Raw genomic sequence first — 21,653 nt, 5'->3', positions numbered from 1 at the left:
TATAAAATGTTAGAATTATAGTTTTAAATATAGGACATTATTAATAATTATGCATACTAAAGTCTAAGTCAGTAAGTAGTAACTATCAACTTCATAAATATAATTCTAATTAAATATTTTTTTAATGAATTAGTTATATCATCTATATTAATAATTCACTTACTTTTAATTTTAGTAATTTAAATATATTTTTTATTAATTTATTTATATAAAAAAAAAAAGAGTCAGACCGAATGGACCGATCCAGTCCGATTCCTTTAAGTATTCGATTCGGTCCAGAGTAAAAAAAACCTAAACCCAAAGGGTTTGATTTGATCCCAAAAACCACCCTCAGACCAACCGGACCGAACCCAATTCACCACTACAATCTTACGCAGGTTTTTTGTGTTCGGGACCACAGGTCCACAAGTAGTTCATCATCAAGCAACGTAACAGTACTGTGAATCATCCACGAGTGCTTGACAACGATAATCATGTTCATTGCCACTTAGATCGGATGCCCAATGATCTGCCAGTTGTCGGCTATCCGTCAAGCCCACGTGTGCATGCCACTTGTACAACCTAATGTTGTAGTACCGTTAATAGGATGGGATATATGGCTGATGGCATGCCCAGCTTCCAAAAACTACAAAGAAGCACACCAAGCTGAATCTATGAACATTTTGCCACTGTGGCCACTTAGCATTGATGATTCAGAGAAGATAACACAAACAGAAACAAGAAACAGAAGGAGCTTAATTCGGTCCATAAAAAAGTGCTCTCTCTCTCTCTCTCTCTCTCTCTCTCTGAAAAAAGGTCGCCTTTTTTAACCGAGCAATCACGGGACGCCCCTGAAATCTTTGCCTTTGAATTCATCTTTCTACTGCCAAAGGACCTAATCCTTCGATCCTATTAGAGCCAACCGTGAAAATCTGCGTCCTCTTCTCCCTTATTCTGGAAAATCTTCATTCTAATGTGTTTTCTCTTCCTTCCATTCCAATCCTTGAAACAATGAAACCTCATTATCTCTCTCCTTGTTATGTGTTCGCATGTATATTTTTTATGTAGTTTTGACTTATCCATCATCGCTGGGATATAAAAAAGGATGCAAATGCTGGCATAAAATTCTGTTATTTGAGTACTTTCTTCGCTTTATTTCTGAAAAAATTGGTGGGTATTCTTTGGTTTCATAGTTTTTCTTGATAATTCATGAGAACCCAGATTTCTTTTTCAATTTTCTTTAGAACCCATGTTTCTGAATCAGTTCATGAACTTCCTAAAATCAATTCACACATTCAGAAGGAAAAGTCCTTTTGATTGTTTGCTTTGATACAATATTCTCTGTTTTTCCACGTAGCCATTTCATATTAAGTGCTTGAGAAGCTCGCCAAGAGCTTCAATGGCAGCATCGTGTTTCCACATACTTCGTCTTCGTAAGTCGAAGAGTAAACCTTTGCCAATCCCTTCCTCGTCCAAGACCCAGTTGAGTTATGACATGGAAAACATGGAAAGGAGGAGATTTGATAGCTTGGATTCATGGTCTATGATATTGGACTCCGAGAATGTGGAGACTTGGGAGGTATCTAAGGAGGATCAGGAGGAATGGACCGCCGATCTCTCACAGCTGTTTATTGGCAACAAATTCGCGTCAGGAGCACACAGTAGGATTTACCGTGGAATTTACAAGCAGAGAGCAGTAGCTGTAAAAATGGTTAGGATTCCAAACCAGAAGGAGGAGACTAGAGCCTTATTGGAGCAGCAATTTAAGTCTGAAGTTGCCTTGCTTTCACGTCTCTTTCATCCAAATATAGTGCAGGTAAGGTTTCGCTTTGAAATTGAAATATACTTTTTTATTTTTAGTATTATTATTTTAGTTTGGTGTAGATAGGATTGCTATCATTTTTTCTCTCAAACGAAATATATGAAAGAGAGGAAAAGAGAATGAACCTTTGATTGCCTACATTTTTATCTACTTTAAGATGCAGAACAAGCTATAAACTGTATATTTGTCGTTGTTTGTCCCTTCCCAAATATATGAAATTGCTTTTCAAATCCTGTTGTGATAAATGGGTTTGTCGTAAAGACTAAATGTGGATCGGAAGTAAACAGTTTTCTCCAAATGCCAATTACTAGCACACTTAACATATATGCAGGCCTTGACATTATGGTTCTGGAATCTGGCTTTGTATTGATTCGTATGTTCTAGCTTCTCTTAAAAGTGAATTGCTCATCGAACACATATCGGATCCGATGTTTTGGGAGTGACACATAAAAAAGTGAGGTAAAACCTCAAATTGTCAAGGTATCCTGACCAAGTTCATCAAAGCAATTGTACCTACTTCTGGTTTTATCTAGAACTTCCTAATTCCTCATCCTTCCTTTCCGGTTCCCTTCTCTCATTACTTCAATTAACATCATTTTTTACGTTCCTTTCACATTCACTGAATTTGTGTTTACGCTCAGTTATAAATCGGTGGGGGTAATTTGATCTATTTTGTGGACATTATGTTCCTTTTTATTGAAAATTCTCATTCCATTCAAAATTTATCACATTTATAGTGAAGGGCTTGTGAAACTCAAGAGCTTCATTTAACACCAATATATGCCTTTGGCCTGATGGCACTTCCCTCCGTCCCATATGGAGTGTTTGGGTGTCAATACCCCACAGCTTGGGCTATATGCCCCTAAAAATAGTCCATAGTTCAGTCAAGTCACAAACAAAATTTCTCACTCAGCTTCGTTTCAGTTTATTGCAGCTTGTAAAAAGCCTCCTGTATACTGTATCATCACCGAATACATGTCACAAGGAACTCTGAGGATGTATCTTAACAAGAAAGAGCCATACTCGCTTTCAACAGAAACAATACTGAGATTAGCTCTTGACATATCTCGAGGAATGGAATACCTTCATTCACAAGGGGTGATCCATAGAGATCTAAAATCAAATAATTTGCTTCTTAATGATGAAATGCGGGTCAAGGTGGCAGATTTTGGTACATCATGTCTTGAGACACGGTGCCGCGAAACTAAGGGAAACATGGGAACTTACCGTTGGATGGCACCTGAGATGGTCAAGGAGAAACCTTATACTCGGAAAGTTGATGTGTACAGCTTTGGGATTGTGCTATGGGAGCTCACAACAGCTTTGCTTCCTTTTCAGGGGATGACCCCTGTGCAGGCTGCATTTGCTGTGGCTGAGAAGGTCAGATACCTAAATGCAAATCCTTCTTTCTAGTCTCATGTTAAATATCTAAACAACTTGCTTTGTTGCAATGTCACACTTCTCCAGCTCTGAGTTCTTTTTCTAATAACCGAGATTATGATGATGCCGCCCATTTTCTGACCACTGAGCACATTCTGTCAATTGCATAGTGATGCACATAAACCAGGATTTTCAAATGGTTTTTTTTTTCGGAAGAGTCAACTAGCATAATGGAGATATTTTGGTTTAAGCCCAACTAGTTTTGTAGCTATTTTTTAGTGAACTAATTAAAATAGTAAGACTATTTAGAATGATAATGAGCATTAATCACCTGGCTGAATTCCTGTTCAAATGCTTTCATGAAGTTTGGTATGTACTTACCTAAAAAGATGTTTGACACTGCGGCTTTGTACTTGAAAAGTACTTGTAAGTGTATAGTTTATCCTGATTAGCAGGGGATGCACAGGGCAACTTTTCCATATCCTTGGTGGATATCACACAGAACTTTGCCATCCTATCTAAATCCTTAGTGGTAGTATAGATGAGTAGCCTCCCTTCTTAGCGATAATCCATACGTAGTCCAATTTTGTAGAATGCTCTAGGATGCCATCACACTTCCAACTCATACTAGAGAGGATTATGAAGGGTCTCCAAGTTTTTAAAATTTTTGTTATCTCAGTTACAGTGCTCTGCCCCCTCTAGATTCCACTTTCAAGTGTCTTCAAACTCTCGATGCATTTTTATTTTTTCTCCACACTGCAGCACCATGAGACCACTTGGTGCTAATTTTCTCTACTATGTATACATCTAATGGCAGAATGAACGCCCTCCAATGCCAGCCAGTTGTCAGCCTGCGCTTGCACACCTCATAAAGCGCTGCTGGGCAGCAAACCCCTCAAAGCGACCGGATTTCAGTGCTATAGTGTCTGCTTTGGAGAAGTATGACGAGTGTGTCAAGGAGGGCCTTCCTCTTACTCACCACTCGAGGCTGGTCAACAAAAATGTCATTCTTGAACGATTGAAAGGCTGTGTATCCACCACAAGCAGCTCGTCCATTCCTGTACATGCCTGACTCTACTAGAAGGTATTGTTATCATCAGTAATTAGGTATAATCATCTTAGTAGATTCAAGAGTAAATAGTTAATGTTCTTCTCAACTGGCTATTGTGATTGTATTTGAATACTACAAGGTTGGTGCTCTGCTGTAGGCATATCCATCCACTCCACAAGTAGTAATTTGGACTTTGGACCCACAATTTGGTAGCCCCCCACTTTCAATAAATTGATTATATGCACTTTAGTTTTTTGAAAGAGTTGAATATGCTCATACAGCCAAAAGTAAAAAGAAAACAGAAGGTAAATATGCTGCAGTGATATACCATCTCTTTTATCACCCAAGTTGGAGATGGCAAGTGGTGGGTTCAGTTTGCAGTAATCTTACTAGGATGCAGAATAAGAGTTTTGAATTCCTTATTCTAGTTACCACAATGTATAAATGATGTTTATGCTCTTAATATTTAATTGATTTGATGCATGATCCTTGTTTATTTTTGTTCTTCTTTTACTTAACACTATTTTTCCAATCATGTGGAATATTCTTGAACTTCTTGGACAAAAAGACTTTCTGAACTTTACCAGGTGAAAAAAAATATGGCAGACCCAGGCCTAGTATTTATGAAATCACCACTTGTCCCAAAAGTTTAAACTGATAAGAAGAGGTAGATTTTTATTATTTGTATTATATTTTTAACACTCATCCTCACATGTGGGCCAGTCTCTTCTTCAATGAATAGGCTCAACATATGGAATATTTAATTAAATGGGTAGAGTATAGACTCAGGGTTCGAACTCAGGATCTCTGCTCTGATATCATGTGAAATCATCACTTATCTCAAAAGCTTAAGCTGATAAGAATAGGTAGATTTTTATTATTTGTATTATATTCTTAACAGTATTAACCCTCCATCCAAATTCCCAAGCACCAATATGTTGAGAGGACCACCAAGATTTTCACATTTTTAACATAGGTGAAAAGGCAAAGAGTCATAAAATGTTGTCATTTCAACGATAGAGAGAAGATATTCTTTGCATCACTTGCAAATACTACACCCAAGTTAATTAATTAGATAAACCACAAGGGAAAAATAGAGAATATTTATTAGTTTCTCAAGAAAATTCTTTTTTATATTTGTTGAAACAGTACGTTTTCTATGTGAGACGTGAGTGAGGTTGACTAGTCGGGCGAGTTGATGAGATGTTGTTGTTGATATTGGATGAGGAAAGTCAAAATCAAGATTATCTTTCAAGACCATGTAAAACGGAACACAGAGTGAGTCAAACACGTCGAGTTGATTTTCTTTGAGAATAGCAGCTCTCAGCGATCCTTCTGGTCACATACTTATAACGTGAGCTTTAGGCTTGAAAGTGGCAACAAAAGCTGATCTCTATGCAAGTGGTGTTTTTGTTGTGGCCGAGAAGAGCTTTCATACTTTTTCACGAGCTGAAAAAAGGACCCTTGACCCATTCCTGTATTACCTAGTCATGGGCATTTGCCGAGTGAAGAGTCTTCCTCTCTCTATAAGTCAATTCAGAAGACTAACATCATCGTTCTCTTCTCTTAGGTGATATTCAATAATTATAAGTTATTTATTATCTTTCTCTTAATCGTTGGTTAATGGAGATTGTTTATTTATGGTCTTCTAGATGAACAGTGTTAGATCTATATATACAAAAATTTTATAAAAATAAATTTACAAACTGACGTGCCTTGAACTGAAATGTTAGATCGTCACGTAAAGTCATGTCAGTTTATAAAATCTCTGTGCAGACCAAATGTTTAATGTTTAATTAATGATAGGTAGTTATCATGAGCACAATCTCTTAAAAACTTGCATGATTATTTAACCAAAATAGGCTATGGAGGTATGCGTGTATAGTAACCTAATTAAGAAATGATTTTTTTGGAGCACAACAAGATTAATGAATAAGCAAAGACATTTGAAATGCCCATGAACTCCACAGCAAATAAGCACCAAAAGATACGTTTATTCTAATAATTGTAATCAATAAATGGAATTTGTGACGATTGAGAGTGGCCATATATGCTAGCTCATGAAATAGATGCTTGTGTACTAGATCAATTGAGATGATCTTCTACCATTGCCTGGAAGAATGACATGTGATAGAGATATAGCCTAGAGGTGAAGACTGAATAATCCAATCAATGGGTTCCACCATCCCCATCTTTTATAAGGTTCCACACGGCCAACGTGGATTCCACTAAGACCAACACATGTATATCTATTTATCACCTCAATGTAATCTATCATTTATAGTTGCAATCACTCTTTAAAATATACACATTTTTTTTTTTTTTATCACCCTTAGATCATATTTTATTTTTAAAAAAAAAAAAAAAAAATTGATGGATAATATCACCTCATCATAACGAGAGTAAAAGATTCTCCGAAAGTGTGCGTAATAAATAAAATATTCTTTTAAAGATTTAACGAAATCAGAATGAAAGGTTAAAAAAAGATTCCGTGGAGTCGAGGCATACTGATATGCTATCATGCTTTAATTAGACGAAATTGGGAACCCTTTTTCTTTTTAATACAAGTGATTATTAACACCCTCCACTGCTTTTCATCAATCTGAGTCATCCATCAATTAACCCAATTGTTCCACCAAAAGCTATTGTTTCTCTAAAAGCTTTAGCAGTATAAATAACGAAATTTGATCAAAATTTGATTAAAAAATTTATTTTTATAAATTTAGTTAGTCACTTTTCAACAATACTAAATAATATATTCTCCAAATCTATCACTATTTTATTAAAATATTAATTTTGATATTTTTATTTATTTTAATTTTAATTTAAATATTTATTCGTTATTAAAAAAATACACATTAATTTTGTAACGTTAATATTAGATTTTAAAAGAAAAAATTGACATAAACTAATCATAATATTACAGAACTAGAACTTGAAACACTCTAGCAAGATGATGACATATCATTGAAATGATGATTAATTGAGACTAACTATTTTCTATGGTTGAGTTTGAAATTTGGACGGTTCGTGCTTTTGAGACGAAAATAAATTTTCTAAAATTGTGAACTCACACGAAACAAATAGCACACAAGAGAGAGAATTTTTTATGCTAAAATAATATTTAGCCAGCAACTTGGACTCAACAGATTTAGCTAATGAAAATGATTAAAATTAAAATTACTATAGTTTTATTGAGTCCACTGCAATGAATTTTTATACAATCTACTTAAAATTTGACTAAAATATAACTTTATTAAATCCACTATTAATGCTCTAAAAAGGTGACCATATGCACTACAACATGGTGTTCTCTAGCTAAAATATCCAAGGAGTATTAATTAAATTCAGCCATTTGGGTGGGGTTATGGGGGGTTTAAAGTTCCAACTTTTCGTGCAAAATCACGGATTATTACATGCAGTAATAGTTTATTAGCAGTTGGGTCCAAAAAAAGAAAATAAAAGAGAAGACAGATTGTCTTAAAAATGGGGGATGATGGATGATTCGTATGGTCCAAAATGGGGCTGTTTTATTTATTTTCTCACACAATTATGGGAAATAAAGAAAGGAAAGAAGGAAATAAAGAAATGAATATATGCCCTTGGGGAACAACGAAAAGAGGGTTTGGACTCAAGTGTGATTAGTGGGACTTGTGGCATCTCTCCCCTTTGCTTTAATCGAAGCCTTCTACTTTTTTGACGACCTCGTCAAGTGCGACACCTACCTATCCCATCTCTACCTATCCCATCTCTCGTTGCCTTTTAAATCGCCACCACCACTATGCCCCCCACCCCCTCCCCAAATTCTCTCTCTTTTTTTTAAAAAATTTAAAAAAAAATCATTTTTTCCTAGAACTCATACATAATAATACCTCTGCAGTCGCACCCAAATGGGCATCAGCAGCAGCCCTAATGCGATGGAAAAAGTTAGAGCCAATGCAATGTTGGTACTTTTGCATTTGCATCTCTAAATGACAACGAAACGGCGCAAGATTTCTCCTCCCTAATCCCTTTGGCCATGCCAATATTGCACCCAACAGCCACTTCCCAAGTCCTAAGCAGCCTTACACCAAAAAGAGACACTCCCATGACATGAAAGTTACACTGAAAGAACCAACCCCCGGAAAAAGGTAAAAGAAAACTTGAGAGATTAAAAATTAAAAGTTAAATAAATTTTTTATTTTATTTTACGTGAAAATTTAAAACAAATAATAACTTAAACTACACCTTTAATGGGAAAAAAAATAAAGCCAATTAACTCTCTTCTTAATTGGTATTATGTGGGTTTTCTTTTGACACCATAGTTAAGGAACAAAGGTTTCATCTTTAAGCTTACTAAGAAACAAAGTCCAAAGTGGATGAATGATTACTGCCCTGAACTGAACCCAACAGAGTAATTTGATTATACTGAGAAACACAAGAAGGTGATGGTTAAGCTAAAACAATCTACATGTTTGATGGATGAAGTCCAAATAGATAGAAGAAGCTATAATTTGAAAGATAAAACTTCCTAAGCTTATTTATTCACAGAACTTTGACCGACTTCGCTGATTCCATCTAGTTACGTTATCTAGATGGAAACCATGAAGATAAACAAGTGATGGAGCATCAATTCTGATGGCTTAATTTGAAGAAAATAGGCCAACTCTTGATGATCCAAAATTACACTACCCATTTTTCACATTGTAAAAGGGTAATATACAAAAAGAAAGATTAAAAAAAAAAAAAAGTGGAAAAGATTATATATAGAAAATCAAAAGGAACTAAACCCACCTTTTTTTTTCTTTTTATTTTTTTTCTTCATTTTCCTTCACTTTCCCTCTCAATTTTCATTGGCTCCAAACGCCCCAAATCCTCTCCCCAATGAAACTTACAAACCTTCTCACGGACCCTTTCTCCAGCCCATCTTCTCCATCACCGCCACCGGCACCATCATGAAGACTATTGCCACTCTCTCCACCCAGCGAGTCCGTCTCGCTTGACTCGTCCTTAACCGAACTCGCCTCCAGCCGCTTCAACTCAGCCGACCCGTTGTGACAGCCTCTCTTCCTCCTTTCCTTCCTACTCTTTCCGCTCTTCTTACCATGCGCCATTAGCTCGGCCTCGAAAGCATCAATGATTTCATGTATCGCTTGCCGGTTCGGCGACGAGTCCCACCTTACCCAGTAACTCGTGTAGCAACGGAAACAGTTGCAGTTGAACTGAGGAGGATGATCGGCACCGCCTTTATGGTGGGTGGTCCTACGGCGGCCGTCAAAGTTGACAGAGCTGTTGGAGCAGGAGAGGAGGTAAGCCAGGACTTCTCGGTCTTCGGGTGAGAGAGCGGCCGTGAGGGTCAAGATCGTCGCAGGAAGGAAGGAAAGATGGTCGGAGATGATCGGTGGCGACGGATGAACGCTCCCACGGCGGTAAAGCTTCTTCATTGCTAAGACTCTAGGTCTGGGCTTTGAAAGGTTGATGAGATTATATCAGAGAGAGAGAGAGAGAAGAGCATCGAAGTTGGTGACGTGTGAATGGGAGAGAGGCTGCATTAGGGCGGTTCACGTGCGACGCGGGACATAAATGTACGGGTACGGACCAGTATCCTCCGTCCTCATACCGTAATCCTTCGTTAATGAATTAAATGACGAGCATCCCAGCCTCCAGTTTTTTTTAAAAAAAATCTGCTTATATCGTTTTATCGTCTATGATATATATAGGCTTACAAGTCTGTCTCAATAAAAATATATATATATATATAAACTGACAAATGAACTATATTAAATAATTTTTAATTATTTAATACTGTATTATAGAATAATAAAAAATAAAAAGATGAGTACCATTAGAGCCTTGCTCAAATTTTTTACCATTTTATTTGGAGCTTTTTTACTCGTCATTATCTACACTATATATCACATTTATTTTTATATATTTTTTATTTTATTCTTTCTAAAGTAATTAAATTATTTTATTTAATATTCATATACGACATATTTAATAAGAAAAAAAAATTAAAAATTAAAAAATTATGTATTATGTGTGGTGTGAAGATGATGATTAGAATTTTTCTTTTATTTTTCACACTTTTAGATATTAATTAACTATTTTATTATTTTAATTTTATTGGTTTTTATTATTTAATTAATCAAAAACATTTGAGGATGTCAATAATTCATAAATATTGGTTCAATTAGAATTAAGTATTAGTACTAATTTGAAAATATTATACTATTAATTTAATAAAATATTGATGCTAAAATTCTAATTAATCCTCGACATAAATTTTTTATTTATTTTTAAATATCAATATTATTAGGCCTAGTTTGTTTTTATAGATAAGATGAATTGAGATAAAAAGTTAAAAATTAAATAAAATATTATTAGAATATATTTTTTAATATTATTATTCTTTTAAAATTTAAAAAAATTAAATTATTTATTTTATTTTATATGAGAATTTAAAAAATTTATAATAATTAAATAAAATGAAATAAAATAAGGTGTTGTGAAAATAAACTAGACCTAAAAGTAAAAAATTATTAACTCATTTGCATTAAATTCAGATTGGAAAAAAAAGGGTTACATGAAATAATATTTTTCTTTTTTTAAAAAAGTGAATGTTTAGTTATTATAGAAAGAAAAAGCATATCCATAGATATAATGAAGAGATGGGACCTATGGCCCATGATGAGTCTCTCTCATTCTGTGCATGGCTTTGCTTTGCATTAACAGTTGCTTCAGTGGCTCTCCGTATACGTTGGGGTCTGGGTTGGCGTGGGAGCCAGGAGGGAAGCAAAGTGCATTTCCTTTTTCAAGTATCTGGGCTTTCTACTCGTTTTTAGCAGCGGGCAGCTCCTGAACCGAGCTTCCCCTTTTTTTTTTTTTTTTTTTTTTTTTTTCTTTCTTTTTTTTCTTCTTCTTTCTTCTTCTATATTATAAAGGGCTGTGCTGCACATCAACCGCACACCGCAGCACACCACCCAATTTATTTATTTATTTTTCTTTACTCAATGCACTAGGTGTGCGCCGGCTTCCACAAATAGTAGGCTTACATTTATATTTTCTCTATTATAAAAGGGCGATCAGCTTAGCAACCCGACGTAATCATAGTAGCCCTTCTCTACTGTAAAATATCTAGTTTGAACCATAATTACTATTCCAAGAGCGAGGCTGTTACCACAATACCTCTAAAGTATCAAATTGGTCCAAAACACATTTCATGAACCAAATATCAGACTTAACTATCACAAGTAGTTTTAACTTATATCCTGACTCAAACTCCTAACCTTAAAATTATGAAATATCAACTCGTATCAACTGGGCTACCACCTTTGTGGCCTGGACTTGTTTTTCTTACTTGTTCCTTTGACTTCCTTCCTCGTTATCCTATTTATAAATTTAATTTTTTTTAGTAGAATATTTTTTTAAAATAATATTATCATAAAAATATAAAATACTATGTTAACTCTTCATTTAATTGATATTATCATAATTTATAATTTCTGAATGTGGCCTTCTCCAATTAAAAAATAAATAAATAATTAATTAATTAATGGGATTTAGGATTTTGGTTTCCATCTGGCTTGACCTTTAGAGGCTTAGAGCAATCATTAACCAAAGGTTAAAAAAACAAATGCTTGTTGAGAGCTATAACTTAGTCCAGTGAAAAGGATAACTAAAATTTAAATAATTTGTTTCAAAAAGACTAAACATTGGGTTGGATATATCTAAAATAATTTGAATTTCAGCTACAGTCCTTGGCCAAAGATAGAAGACTATTGTTGGTTCATCAAATATTAAAATATTAGTTTCTCACTCCAAATCAACATCAAAATATTAATTTCTCGCTCCAAGCAAAAATACTATTTGGTTTGTAATTAAGAAATTTAGATAGAAATTTAGATAAGTTTAATCAAATATTTTTTGTTATTAATATTAAATTACTTTTGAAAATATTATTTTTTAATATTAATTTAATTAGAATATAATTATTATTAACATTTAATTGGTAGAACTACAAAATATTATAAAAATAAATTAAATAAAAAATTATTAAATTAATAAAATTATTTTATTATTATATAGAGAGTAAATTGATAATTCAATGTGGTGATTGAATTTAAATAGAATTGACAAATGTAAAAAAGTGTGATATTGACTAAATTTTAAAGATAAATTTGGCCAAACTAATGAGGATGCTTAAGCAAAATACTGTATGCATTGGATTATGCAAAATAAAAGTCATCTTTGCTCTTTAATGTAGATGAACCAAATCTTAAAATAAGATTACTTCTATTCTACACTGTGCATTGCATTTCTTTTCTTGGTAGAATATTATTAACCATTTATTTAATTAGAATATGATTACTAATTAATATATAATTAGTCGAATGGTAAAATAAATAAATTAAAAATATAAAAATATATATTAATTTAATATTATTTTTTTATTATATAAAAAATAAATAGATAATCCAATGTGGAGATTAAATGTGAATTAAATAGGCAAATATACTTTCATGTCACAAAAGCTAAAACTTGGGTTAGCTTTGGCTAATCGATTGAGATTGCTCTTAGAGGTTAATATGACTGAAAATAAAATCCAAATGATGGTAAATTAATTAAAAATAGACATGTTTTTGGCTATTTGATCTGAGTTTGGTCAATGAAGGAAAACAAGAAAAGGCATTCAGAATTTATCCAAACGAGAGAGAGAATTGCAATTTGAAGTCATGTTTGGAGAAGAAAGAGTTGGGAAAGCAGATAAAGACAGGGAATTGCAGTCATGTTTGAAACTACACATCTCTACGACTTAAAAAATATTATGGCTGGCTGGTTAGGGGTTGAAATATAGACCAAATTACTATGCCTTTGCCATTTTTTTCTTCCCTCCTTTCTAGCTCAAAAAGGTCAAATATCAACTCAATTGGATGATTCAAAAGAATTTCTTCTAATATAATATGGAGGAGAACTTGCTCAATGTCTTACGATAGAGAAATTCTATTTGCAGTCCTGAGTGAGGAAATCCTATTAATGAATGTGGGTAAAAAGAGAAAAAATATTATTTTAAAAATGATATTATTGTAATTTTAAAATTTTTTAAAACATAACTGTATGAGCTTGTATGAGCAGACTCTAAATAGAGACTGTATGTAGACTAACTCATTACAATATCTAATGCTGCTTGGATTATCTCATCAGCACATATAATGAGTTGGATTGCTTGGATAAGCACATGCCATTTTTCTCAGTAAATATATGCCCAACTGCAGCTGATAATTGTTGTCTGATGCACATGAAAGGTCATTATGATCTATAGGATTAGCACTAACTACATTATGCAAACATTCGCTTAGAGAAGGAATCTCTGTAGTTGCTAATCATGTTAAAGTGAACCAGAACCGAAATCATGAAGAGAACCTAAACCATGAGTGCAAGGCAGCTTATCTTAGCAGAATCATCAACGAAAGTAGACCAAAGATATGATACATGTAGGTTTAATTATTCATTGTAATAACTGCAATAGTAAGGTAACATTGCCTTATTACCCTACATTCATTGATAAGATGAGATGAGATGACCATGAGTACGTAGCCCACATACATATCTGGTCTACAAGGCATGAATTTGCACAATTACACAGTCTATCATTGTATAGCGAAGTGTCATGTACAACATTGCTCATGTTTAGTGCAAATTAATTAACTTGCTAATAATGATAAACTAATACTTCTTCACTTAATGAACAGAAAGGCTCAAGCACACACATCATAGTAACCCTAAGAAACAAAGCGAATCAAGGTCAATGGTTGCATAAATAGTATGTTCTTATTTCTCCATTATCAAGTTCAGCAGTGTGAAGTTGCCTCGGGCAAATGTGAATAAAATCAGCTTTTACATTTGTTTATTCTCATCACAATATGTGACATAGCTTGAATATTTAAGTTTCTTTCTATAACGATTCTATGACAACTGGAGTCCAAGACCAATGACCATAATGGAAATCTTGTCCCTCTAAAGCCTTTAGGAAGAACTTTGCAGGCGAGTCTTGATCCATGATTCCAGGTACCGCAGCTCTTCACTACTTATTGAATGACCAAGACTAGGATATGCCTGCAAATCAAAATATTTAAGTGAGTACCATAAAAATCAAGAAGGCCTTATGACAGTATAAAAATGTTTGGATGTACTACCTTAAACTCACAGCTTACACCAGCTTGTTCAAGGAAAGGGGGACCGGCTTGTCCGGCTTCAAACAATACAGTTCTGTCGGCCATTCCATGAGACCACAAAATAGGTGTCTGCACAAACATTTAGATTCAGAAACATAACACATAAATTGAAGAGTTACAAGCAAACCTATATACAGAAATAGAACAAATTTTACTATTTAATCTTTTCAACTCAAGGTGTTACTCTCCAAATGATCAAGGTCTGCGACAATGGCAGTGAGGCCTATTAACAGATATGACTAGGTGATTCTAAAACAAATGAGTACATACAGGTGCGCATTGATGATCCTATGGGAGTTTAACAGTGAGACAAATCAGAAAGACATTGGGTGATAGCAAGATCTTGTCCTTGGACTAGAAGGTGCTAGGGATGAAATACCAGTCCTCTGACCTGAGTAATCTGTGGCAAACTAAGGCATTGATCTCTGTCCGCAGACGAGTTATTGTCCATCATTAGAACTAGATGCATACAATTTGTTTCAGTGACAGACTAAAAGCCCTAGTCGACACCCTATAAGTTCATCTGATCACCATCACCATGGTTGATCATCTATTTACAATATGGTTGACAGCCCATCTACAGATGATCACTAAGATCTTTGCTTCACATGCAAAGAAATGGCATGTCAAGAGGAAAAAACAGACAGTAAAATCTTTATAAATAAATCTGGACACCATAGAAGTACCCGCTTTGCATTTGGTGAAATCCTTTCTATTATAGATGAATTAAAAGGAATCCATCCGCTGAAGACAGCACCTCCACCCAGAGTCTTTGGGTACATCAGAACACTTGCCAAGGTCAAGGCACCTGCAAAAGAATTGTAAAAATTGCATATTACCAATGCGAATGCATATTAACAAAGATGTTTTGTCATGTGTGGATACGGGTATGGGGGGGTGACAGTGAGCAAGAGGGAGACCTCCTTGACTGAATCCACACACAAATACATTATTAGGATCTGTGCCAGCAGCTATTTCCTTGTCTAGCATTGCGTGCACATCCTGAACTGCTTTAAGGACACTGCTTTCATCTTTTGGAGAATCCTGAATCATGTTTACAAAAATAGTCTTCAATAGATACTCAACAAATCAGCATCATCAACTATTACAGTATTGAAGGAATTCACAAATCCCCTTGGAGATTCCTTGTGCGATTGCTATATCACTTTTGACCATCCAATGATAACAGAAAAATAATATATAAATATATATATTTCAATGACTAATAGTAATCCATGACAAGTTCAAGTGAAAATGAGTCAAAAGAAACTGGAGAGCCAGTCAAAGAAAACTTTCCTTGAACAACACAAAATGAAATCTTGTCACTGGTTAGGTACTAATGGACATGGTCTCAACCTAGGGAAAACTTGTGATCCTCAAAGAGGGAACCTTCGAGCAACACATCACTTAAGATCACTTGAGCATGAATAAATAGGTGCCAAGTAAAATTTGACTCATGACCATCAACAAGCATCAGCTTCAAATGACTTGCAACCCATTGAACATAATTTACTTCATACAAGAATTCAAAATGAGAACAAAACCGAGAAAAATTCAATTCAACTTGATATACAAATATTCTCCGATAACATCCTGAAAAGAAACTCAAAACGAGATCGAAAACCAGATCGAAACCGAGAAAACTAAAATTTAAAAAGAAAAAATAAACAACAAATAGAAATGAAATCCAAAATGAGATTTGAGCTGAAAAAAATTAATAAAGAAAAAGGCAAAGCATAACTTACAGCTGTCACAGGAATCTCATGAATGTCAAACCAGGAAGGCATCACGGCACCATCTACCGGGGGAAGCAAAGACAGCATGCATTAGATAAAGAGAATTTTTCAAATGATCATTCAGAATGCTAAATCTTTGACTTATTATCAACAATGTTGAGGCATGTCTCTACTGTTGAGGCATCCTCGAAATTTATACAAAGCAAGAAAGACATACCAAGAAAGTAGTGCTCTGATTTCACACAGTGGAAATTGTAGATAATAATCGATAATGAGAAATCAATTTTAAATAATATAAACTACCGGGGTTGTTGGACAACCAAAAGACTTCAAATGAGTCTATGGAAACATTGTAGTGGTTAGAAGATTCTCTGAATATCTGTTACCATTACTCCTTAACATTGTAATGTTCATCATTGAATATGATTTCTAGGGATGACCTTGTGTCTCCTATTCTATCTAGCTGTGGAAATTTTGCATCTAATTAATTGCTTTCACATTGTCATACCATCTACTTTTTTTTTATAAGCAAGAATGATAAAGATAGGCATAGCCCAAGTACACTGGAGGTATACATATGAGTACACCAAATTAAGAACTAGAAACTGTTAAAAGAAAATCATGGAAGCTGAGACCATTTAACTCTAAAGCAATGGCCCACATAAATAAAGTCTTCCAGAAAAAAACTCCTAAACTCCTCCTATGAGCGTTCATGGTCCTCAAAAAATCTATCATTTATTTCTCTCCAAATACACTAGAAAATACAAATAGGAGCCATCTTCCACACAGCTGCAATCTGTGGTGTCCCTGTGATCCCTCTCCAGCTAGCTAGTAGTTCCACCACCCTTCCCGGCATTACCCATGCTAATCCCATTCTGCTAAAGAAGTAATTCCATATGTCCAGTGCAAAAACACAATGTAAGAGTAAATGATCTACCATTTCCCCACTATTTCTGCACATACAACACCAGTCCATAATTATAAGTCCACACCTTCTTAGATTATCAATGGTTAGAATCTTCCCTAAAGCTGCTGTCCAAATAAAGAATGCAGCCTTGGGAGGTGCTTTACTCCTCCATATGTTCTTGTAACATACGGGTCTAAATTTAGGATTTAAAACTAGTATTTTATTTATTTATTTATTGGTATTTTATTTTCTTTATATTTACTTTTTTTTTTTTTTTTATTTTAGATTTTTGTGATAACAAATAGATCGTTTTAGTGATTCCTTTCCTTTTTAAAACTTCAAATATTCTATCCACTTAGTCCCCGTGCTAGTTTCGGTTTACAGAGTATGTGATCAACTCCAATTCAAACTCTTCAAACCCTCTCAGAAACTGTATCCACGAAAGAGTCGGTTTCTAAAGTTTAGGCAAGTTCAAATTTCAGCCAATCTCCTAAGAGTTCACGTCGTCTACTCCAGTCGCCTATAAGAAACTCACTAAACCTCTGTGTTGCTCACCTCAAAATACCAGAGAAACAACTTACTTTTCCGCTTGAGCCTTTGCTGCCCAGTCATCACCGACCACCCTCGGACGTCGGAGCCCTACCCTCGGCGCCAGAAAACGCCGGCCATCTCAACCCCGTTGAACCACCCCCTCAGGTAAGCCCCTGCTGCCGCGCGCCACCTTCCTCCATTTCGGTTATTTGAGTTTCAAACCCATCTCTCTCTAAACTCTCACTTGTTCTCTCTCTCTCTCCCTCTCTCGGTGTCGCACCACCATAGGGATCCCCCCAGTCACGTCGCCGGTCACTCCCAGCCCCAGAGCCGCCGTCGCACACTGCTCTCCCTCGGTGAGCATCGCGCAGCTCTCTCTCCCGTAAGCCTGTTTCCTTTTTAATCCTTTTGCTTCAGTTTTCCCAAAATACCCTTTCTACTAGGCTGAGTTTTATTGGGACTGGACTTAGTTGTATCTTGACGAGTTTATAAATCTGGTTGGACTTGAGTTATTTCAGAAACTATAGTTTTGGGTTAAGTGGGTTGTTTTCATGCGAGCCTAAGGTTTAAATTGGGCTGATTATTATGTAGGCCGAAGCTTTTAATTGAATAAATATATTAGTCATATACTTATTTTTATAGATAAGTATTTAAAGGATTTTAAAGCATAAATTTTAAAGTATATTTTGTAAGTATCTTTTGAGTCTATTATTTAGTTAATATTCCAATTGACTTTTAATTAAGATTTTATAAAATTATTAAGTTATAATTTAAATAGAAGTTAAGGAACATGTTATGAGTTTTGAATAATATTATTATATATGATTTTAAGTATTTAGAATGCTTTGACACATTTTTTTGAATAGTTAGTGACGATTAGTACCTCGTATAGGTAACGCGCTACAAGTTGGAAATCAGGAAGCAGCGCTAAGAGGTAAATAGTATGATCGTATTAATAAATGCGTATGGTGAATATTATTATTATGTATAAAAATGTGATGTGCTTATGATTGTTAACTACGCTACACTAAGAGGCAAGTCAAGGTTAGTTTACTTTTCGATCTTGATGAAATATGAGATTATGCTTGAGTGAATGAATTTATTGTTGATTGATTTAATGTTACTAAATTCACATGAAAGCCATGAAATGTTCAAAGTCAAGTATGCCATGTAATAGTCAGATTACGCAAGCCATGTTCATGAAATGCTTAGGTTATATATGCCATGTTTGTGTAATACTTAAACCATGTATGCCATGTTCAAGTAGTGCCTGGATCATGTATGCCTTGGAACGTCATAAAACATTCATAGCATGTTATGTAATATCACGATATACTATGCCATGCTAAATCATACAAGAATATGCCATGCCATGTCATGTTACGCTATACCATGTACAAGATTATGCCATGTTAGAGATGTTCATGAAGCCTAATCAAATCTCATGCATTAAGAAAGATAAGAAATGTAACGGTACCACGGACTCAAGCGTGGTTAACCACAAGTTAAATGAAACGCGGACTCAAGCGTGTTTCATTTCATGATATGCAAGTTTAGTAAAACACGGACTCAAGCGTGTTTCACTCCATGTTATGCAAGTTAAGTGGAACACGGATTCAAGCGTGTTTCACTCCATGTTATGCAAGTTAAGTGGAACACGGATTCAAGCGTGTTTCACTCCATGTTATGCAAGTTAAGTGGAACACGGACTCAAGCGTGTTTCACTCCATGTCATGCTAGATAAGTGGAAACACGGACACAAGCGTGTTTCACTTCATGTTAATACAAGATAACCAAGATGTTATGCATTCACAATGACATGTTTTGTTTATATATGCTTCCGCTTATGTTAATAATGAAAATGTGTGCCATGTAAATCTGTGATGATATATGTATGTAAAGTCTTTCAGAAGATCATGTTACGTATTTGATTGTAATTCATGAAGTTGTATGTACATTCTGAAGGATATCCTAGAAATGAATTGTATGTTAGGCAAGGACTATATTTTACGATACGATGTACTACTTACTGAGTATTCAACTCATTATTTTTGTGTGTTTCTTGTTTTCTTCCATGTCTGATTCTCGCAGATGATGTCTATGATGATGAAGAGCTGGATGGCCAGGAATAGATCTAGTACCAAGACTTAGGAATGAATAAGTGATTTTATCACCAGAATTAGATTTCTTTTATGTCATGCATAGGATTAGTTTATGTTTCTTTATATTTCGTTCAGTTTCCAAAAACAATCATGTTTCAATTCAGTTTTCGCGTTTTGATGAATTTCAATAAATGAGGTAATTCAGGATATGAATCTCTTTACCGAGCATTATGTTTTAAATGTTGGTAATATCTCTATCCTACGGGAAGGGGGTGTTACAGTTCTTCCAAGGAAAATTGGGCCTAGTTTGAGCTATAAGTAAGTCATAGAAAGAGCGTATCGAGAATTTCCTTTTCTTAGAAGGACTCCATTCCATCAGGTCTTCAGCTGGAACAGCAACAGTTACGTTATACAACAAGCTAAACAAATCTACCAGAGCACTCACTTCCCAATCTTGTGCCTCCCTAGTGAGGTTGATGTTCCACTCCTGTGAATCATGTCTAACTGCCCTCACGTCAGCCACCATAACTTCCTTTTCTCATGCAATTCTGAAAATATTAGGATAAGCAACCTTAAGAGCCGTATCTCCCACCCACACATCATTCCAAAAACTGATTCTGCTGCCATCCCCCAAACACAGCCTAGTGTTACTCGAAAAAGCCCCCCACCCTTGCCGTATATACTTCCACAACCCAACACCATAAGCCCCCCTCCCCTCATTAGAGCACCAGCCCCTCCTTGCACTCCCATACTTCACATCAATCACCCAGTTCCATAAGGCTTCCCTCTCATGATTATAACGCCACAACCATTTCCCTAATAGAGCCTTATTGAAGGACCTAACATTACGGACCCCCAACCCACCATCTCTCAAAAGAGTACACACTTTATCCCATCCAACTAGATGAAATTTAAACTCATCACCTAGTCCACTCCACAGAAAATTCCGTTGGAGTTACTCGATCCTAGATGCAATGTCATACCATCTACTTGATCCCGCATATACTCAAAATCGGATTTCCAAGTGTTCAAATCAACAAATCCTATGATATTTCATCGACACATTGGCAAGCAATTGATCACTTTGTTCTCTCCTAAAACCAGTTCAACTATCAGCATGATTCACGGGGTACTTCTAACCCACACCAGAAAATTCAAAGATGGTTTACGTTCCGTACCAAAAGATAATAAACAGCATTATACGGAAAAACCAAAATAAAAAACACGAAATTTACTTACCAAATCCATGTCAAACAATATATAAAACACTTCAATTACACAAAACAGAAAATACCCTTAAGAGTATTTACACTAACTCAAATCATAATCACAAACAAAATCAGACATATCAGAAAGCAAACCTCATAGATATTAGATACCCTTAAAATAAATATAAATGTCCATAAAATTTTAACTTTAAACTCTTACAGTTGCAGGTGACTGGGTTGGAAGGAGCAGAAGGGAAGGACCAGACTGTATTCCTGAACTCTGTAGAATTGAAGAGGGTCTTGATGGGTTCATTGGCAGGGCCGGAGTCACCCAAACCATGCAGCCAAAGAACAAAGCTTCGAGCCATTAAGTCTGCTTTTGAAGAGGGCTGGTTTGGCTGACAGAAATGTAAGAACAGAATGGTGCTACTCAGGGCAAATCCAAGAAGAAAAAGGGGCTTTGCAAATAGCATAAGCTTCATCTCTGGTCGTCCATGGTCACTCCCGTCTTCTCCTAGCTTTCGCGAATTAGGGAAACAGTGGGAAATGACCTTATAGCATTAGCATTGTTTCATCAAATTCATCAATTTAATAAAAATTACATATTTTATATAAATTAAAATTTTTTTTATCCATAACTCTATATTAAATTAATTATTAAATTTATTAAAATAATAATATAATATTATTTTTTAATATTTAATATTTTTATATTTTATAATT

The 21,653-nt window shown here is 35.0% G+C and overlaps 3 protein-coding genes across 3 annotated transcripts; 1 reads left to right on the top strand and 2 right to left on the bottom strand.

Moving 5' to 3' along the window:
- The first annotated feature begins 732 nt into the window (after positions 1-732).
- On the top strand, positions 733-5,602 carry LOC108996391 (serine/threonine/tyrosine-protein kinase HT1-like). Its single transcript, XM_018972280.2, has 4 exons — positions 733-1,795; positions 2,726-3,181; positions 3,999-4,265; positions 5,382-5,602. The coding sequence occupies exons 1-3, from the start codon at positions 1,379-1,381 to the stop codon at positions 4,251-4,253; spliced, it is 1,128 nt and encodes a 375-aa protein (XP_018827825.1). The 5' UTR covers positions 733-1,378; the 3' UTR covers positions 4,254-4,265; positions 5,382-5,602.
- A 3,010-nt stretch (positions 5,603-8,612) lies between these two features.
- LOC108996384 lies at positions 8,613-9,663 on the bottom strand. Its single transcript, XM_018972257.2, has one exon. The coding sequence runs from the start codon at positions 9,653-9,655 to the stop codon at positions 9,062-9,064; it is 594 nt and encodes a 197-aa protein (XP_018827802.1). The 5' UTR covers positions 9,656-9,663; the 3' UTR covers positions 8,613-9,061.
- A 4,338-nt stretch (positions 9,664-14,001) lies between these two features.
- LOC108996373 (probable carboxylesterase SOBER1-like) lies at positions 14,002-21,512 on the bottom strand. Its single transcript, XM_035689676.1, has 6 exons — positions 21,151-21,512; positions 16,192-16,244; positions 15,367-15,490; positions 15,133-15,254; positions 14,408-14,515; positions 14,002-14,327 (listed from the first exon to the last, which is right to left on the bottom strand). Exons 1-6 carry the CDS (start codon positions 21,410-21,412, stop codon positions 14,238-14,240), a joined length of 759 nt encoding a protein of 252 aa, XP_035545569.1. The 5' UTR covers positions 21,413-21,512; the 3' UTR covers positions 14,002-14,237.
- Between the last annotated feature and the right edge of the window lie 141 nt (positions 21,513-21,653).

The sequence above is a fragment of the Juglans regia genome, chromosome 4, assembly GCF_001411555.2.
Source record: "Juglans regia cultivar Chandler chromosome 4, Walnut 2.0, whole genome shotgun sequence".
Lineage (NCBI taxonomy): Eukaryota > Viridiplantae > Streptophyta > Magnoliopsida > Fagales > Juglandaceae > Juglans > Juglans regia.
Note: the sequence above shows the minus strand (reverse complement) of the source record. Positions and strands in the feature narration are given on the sequence as shown.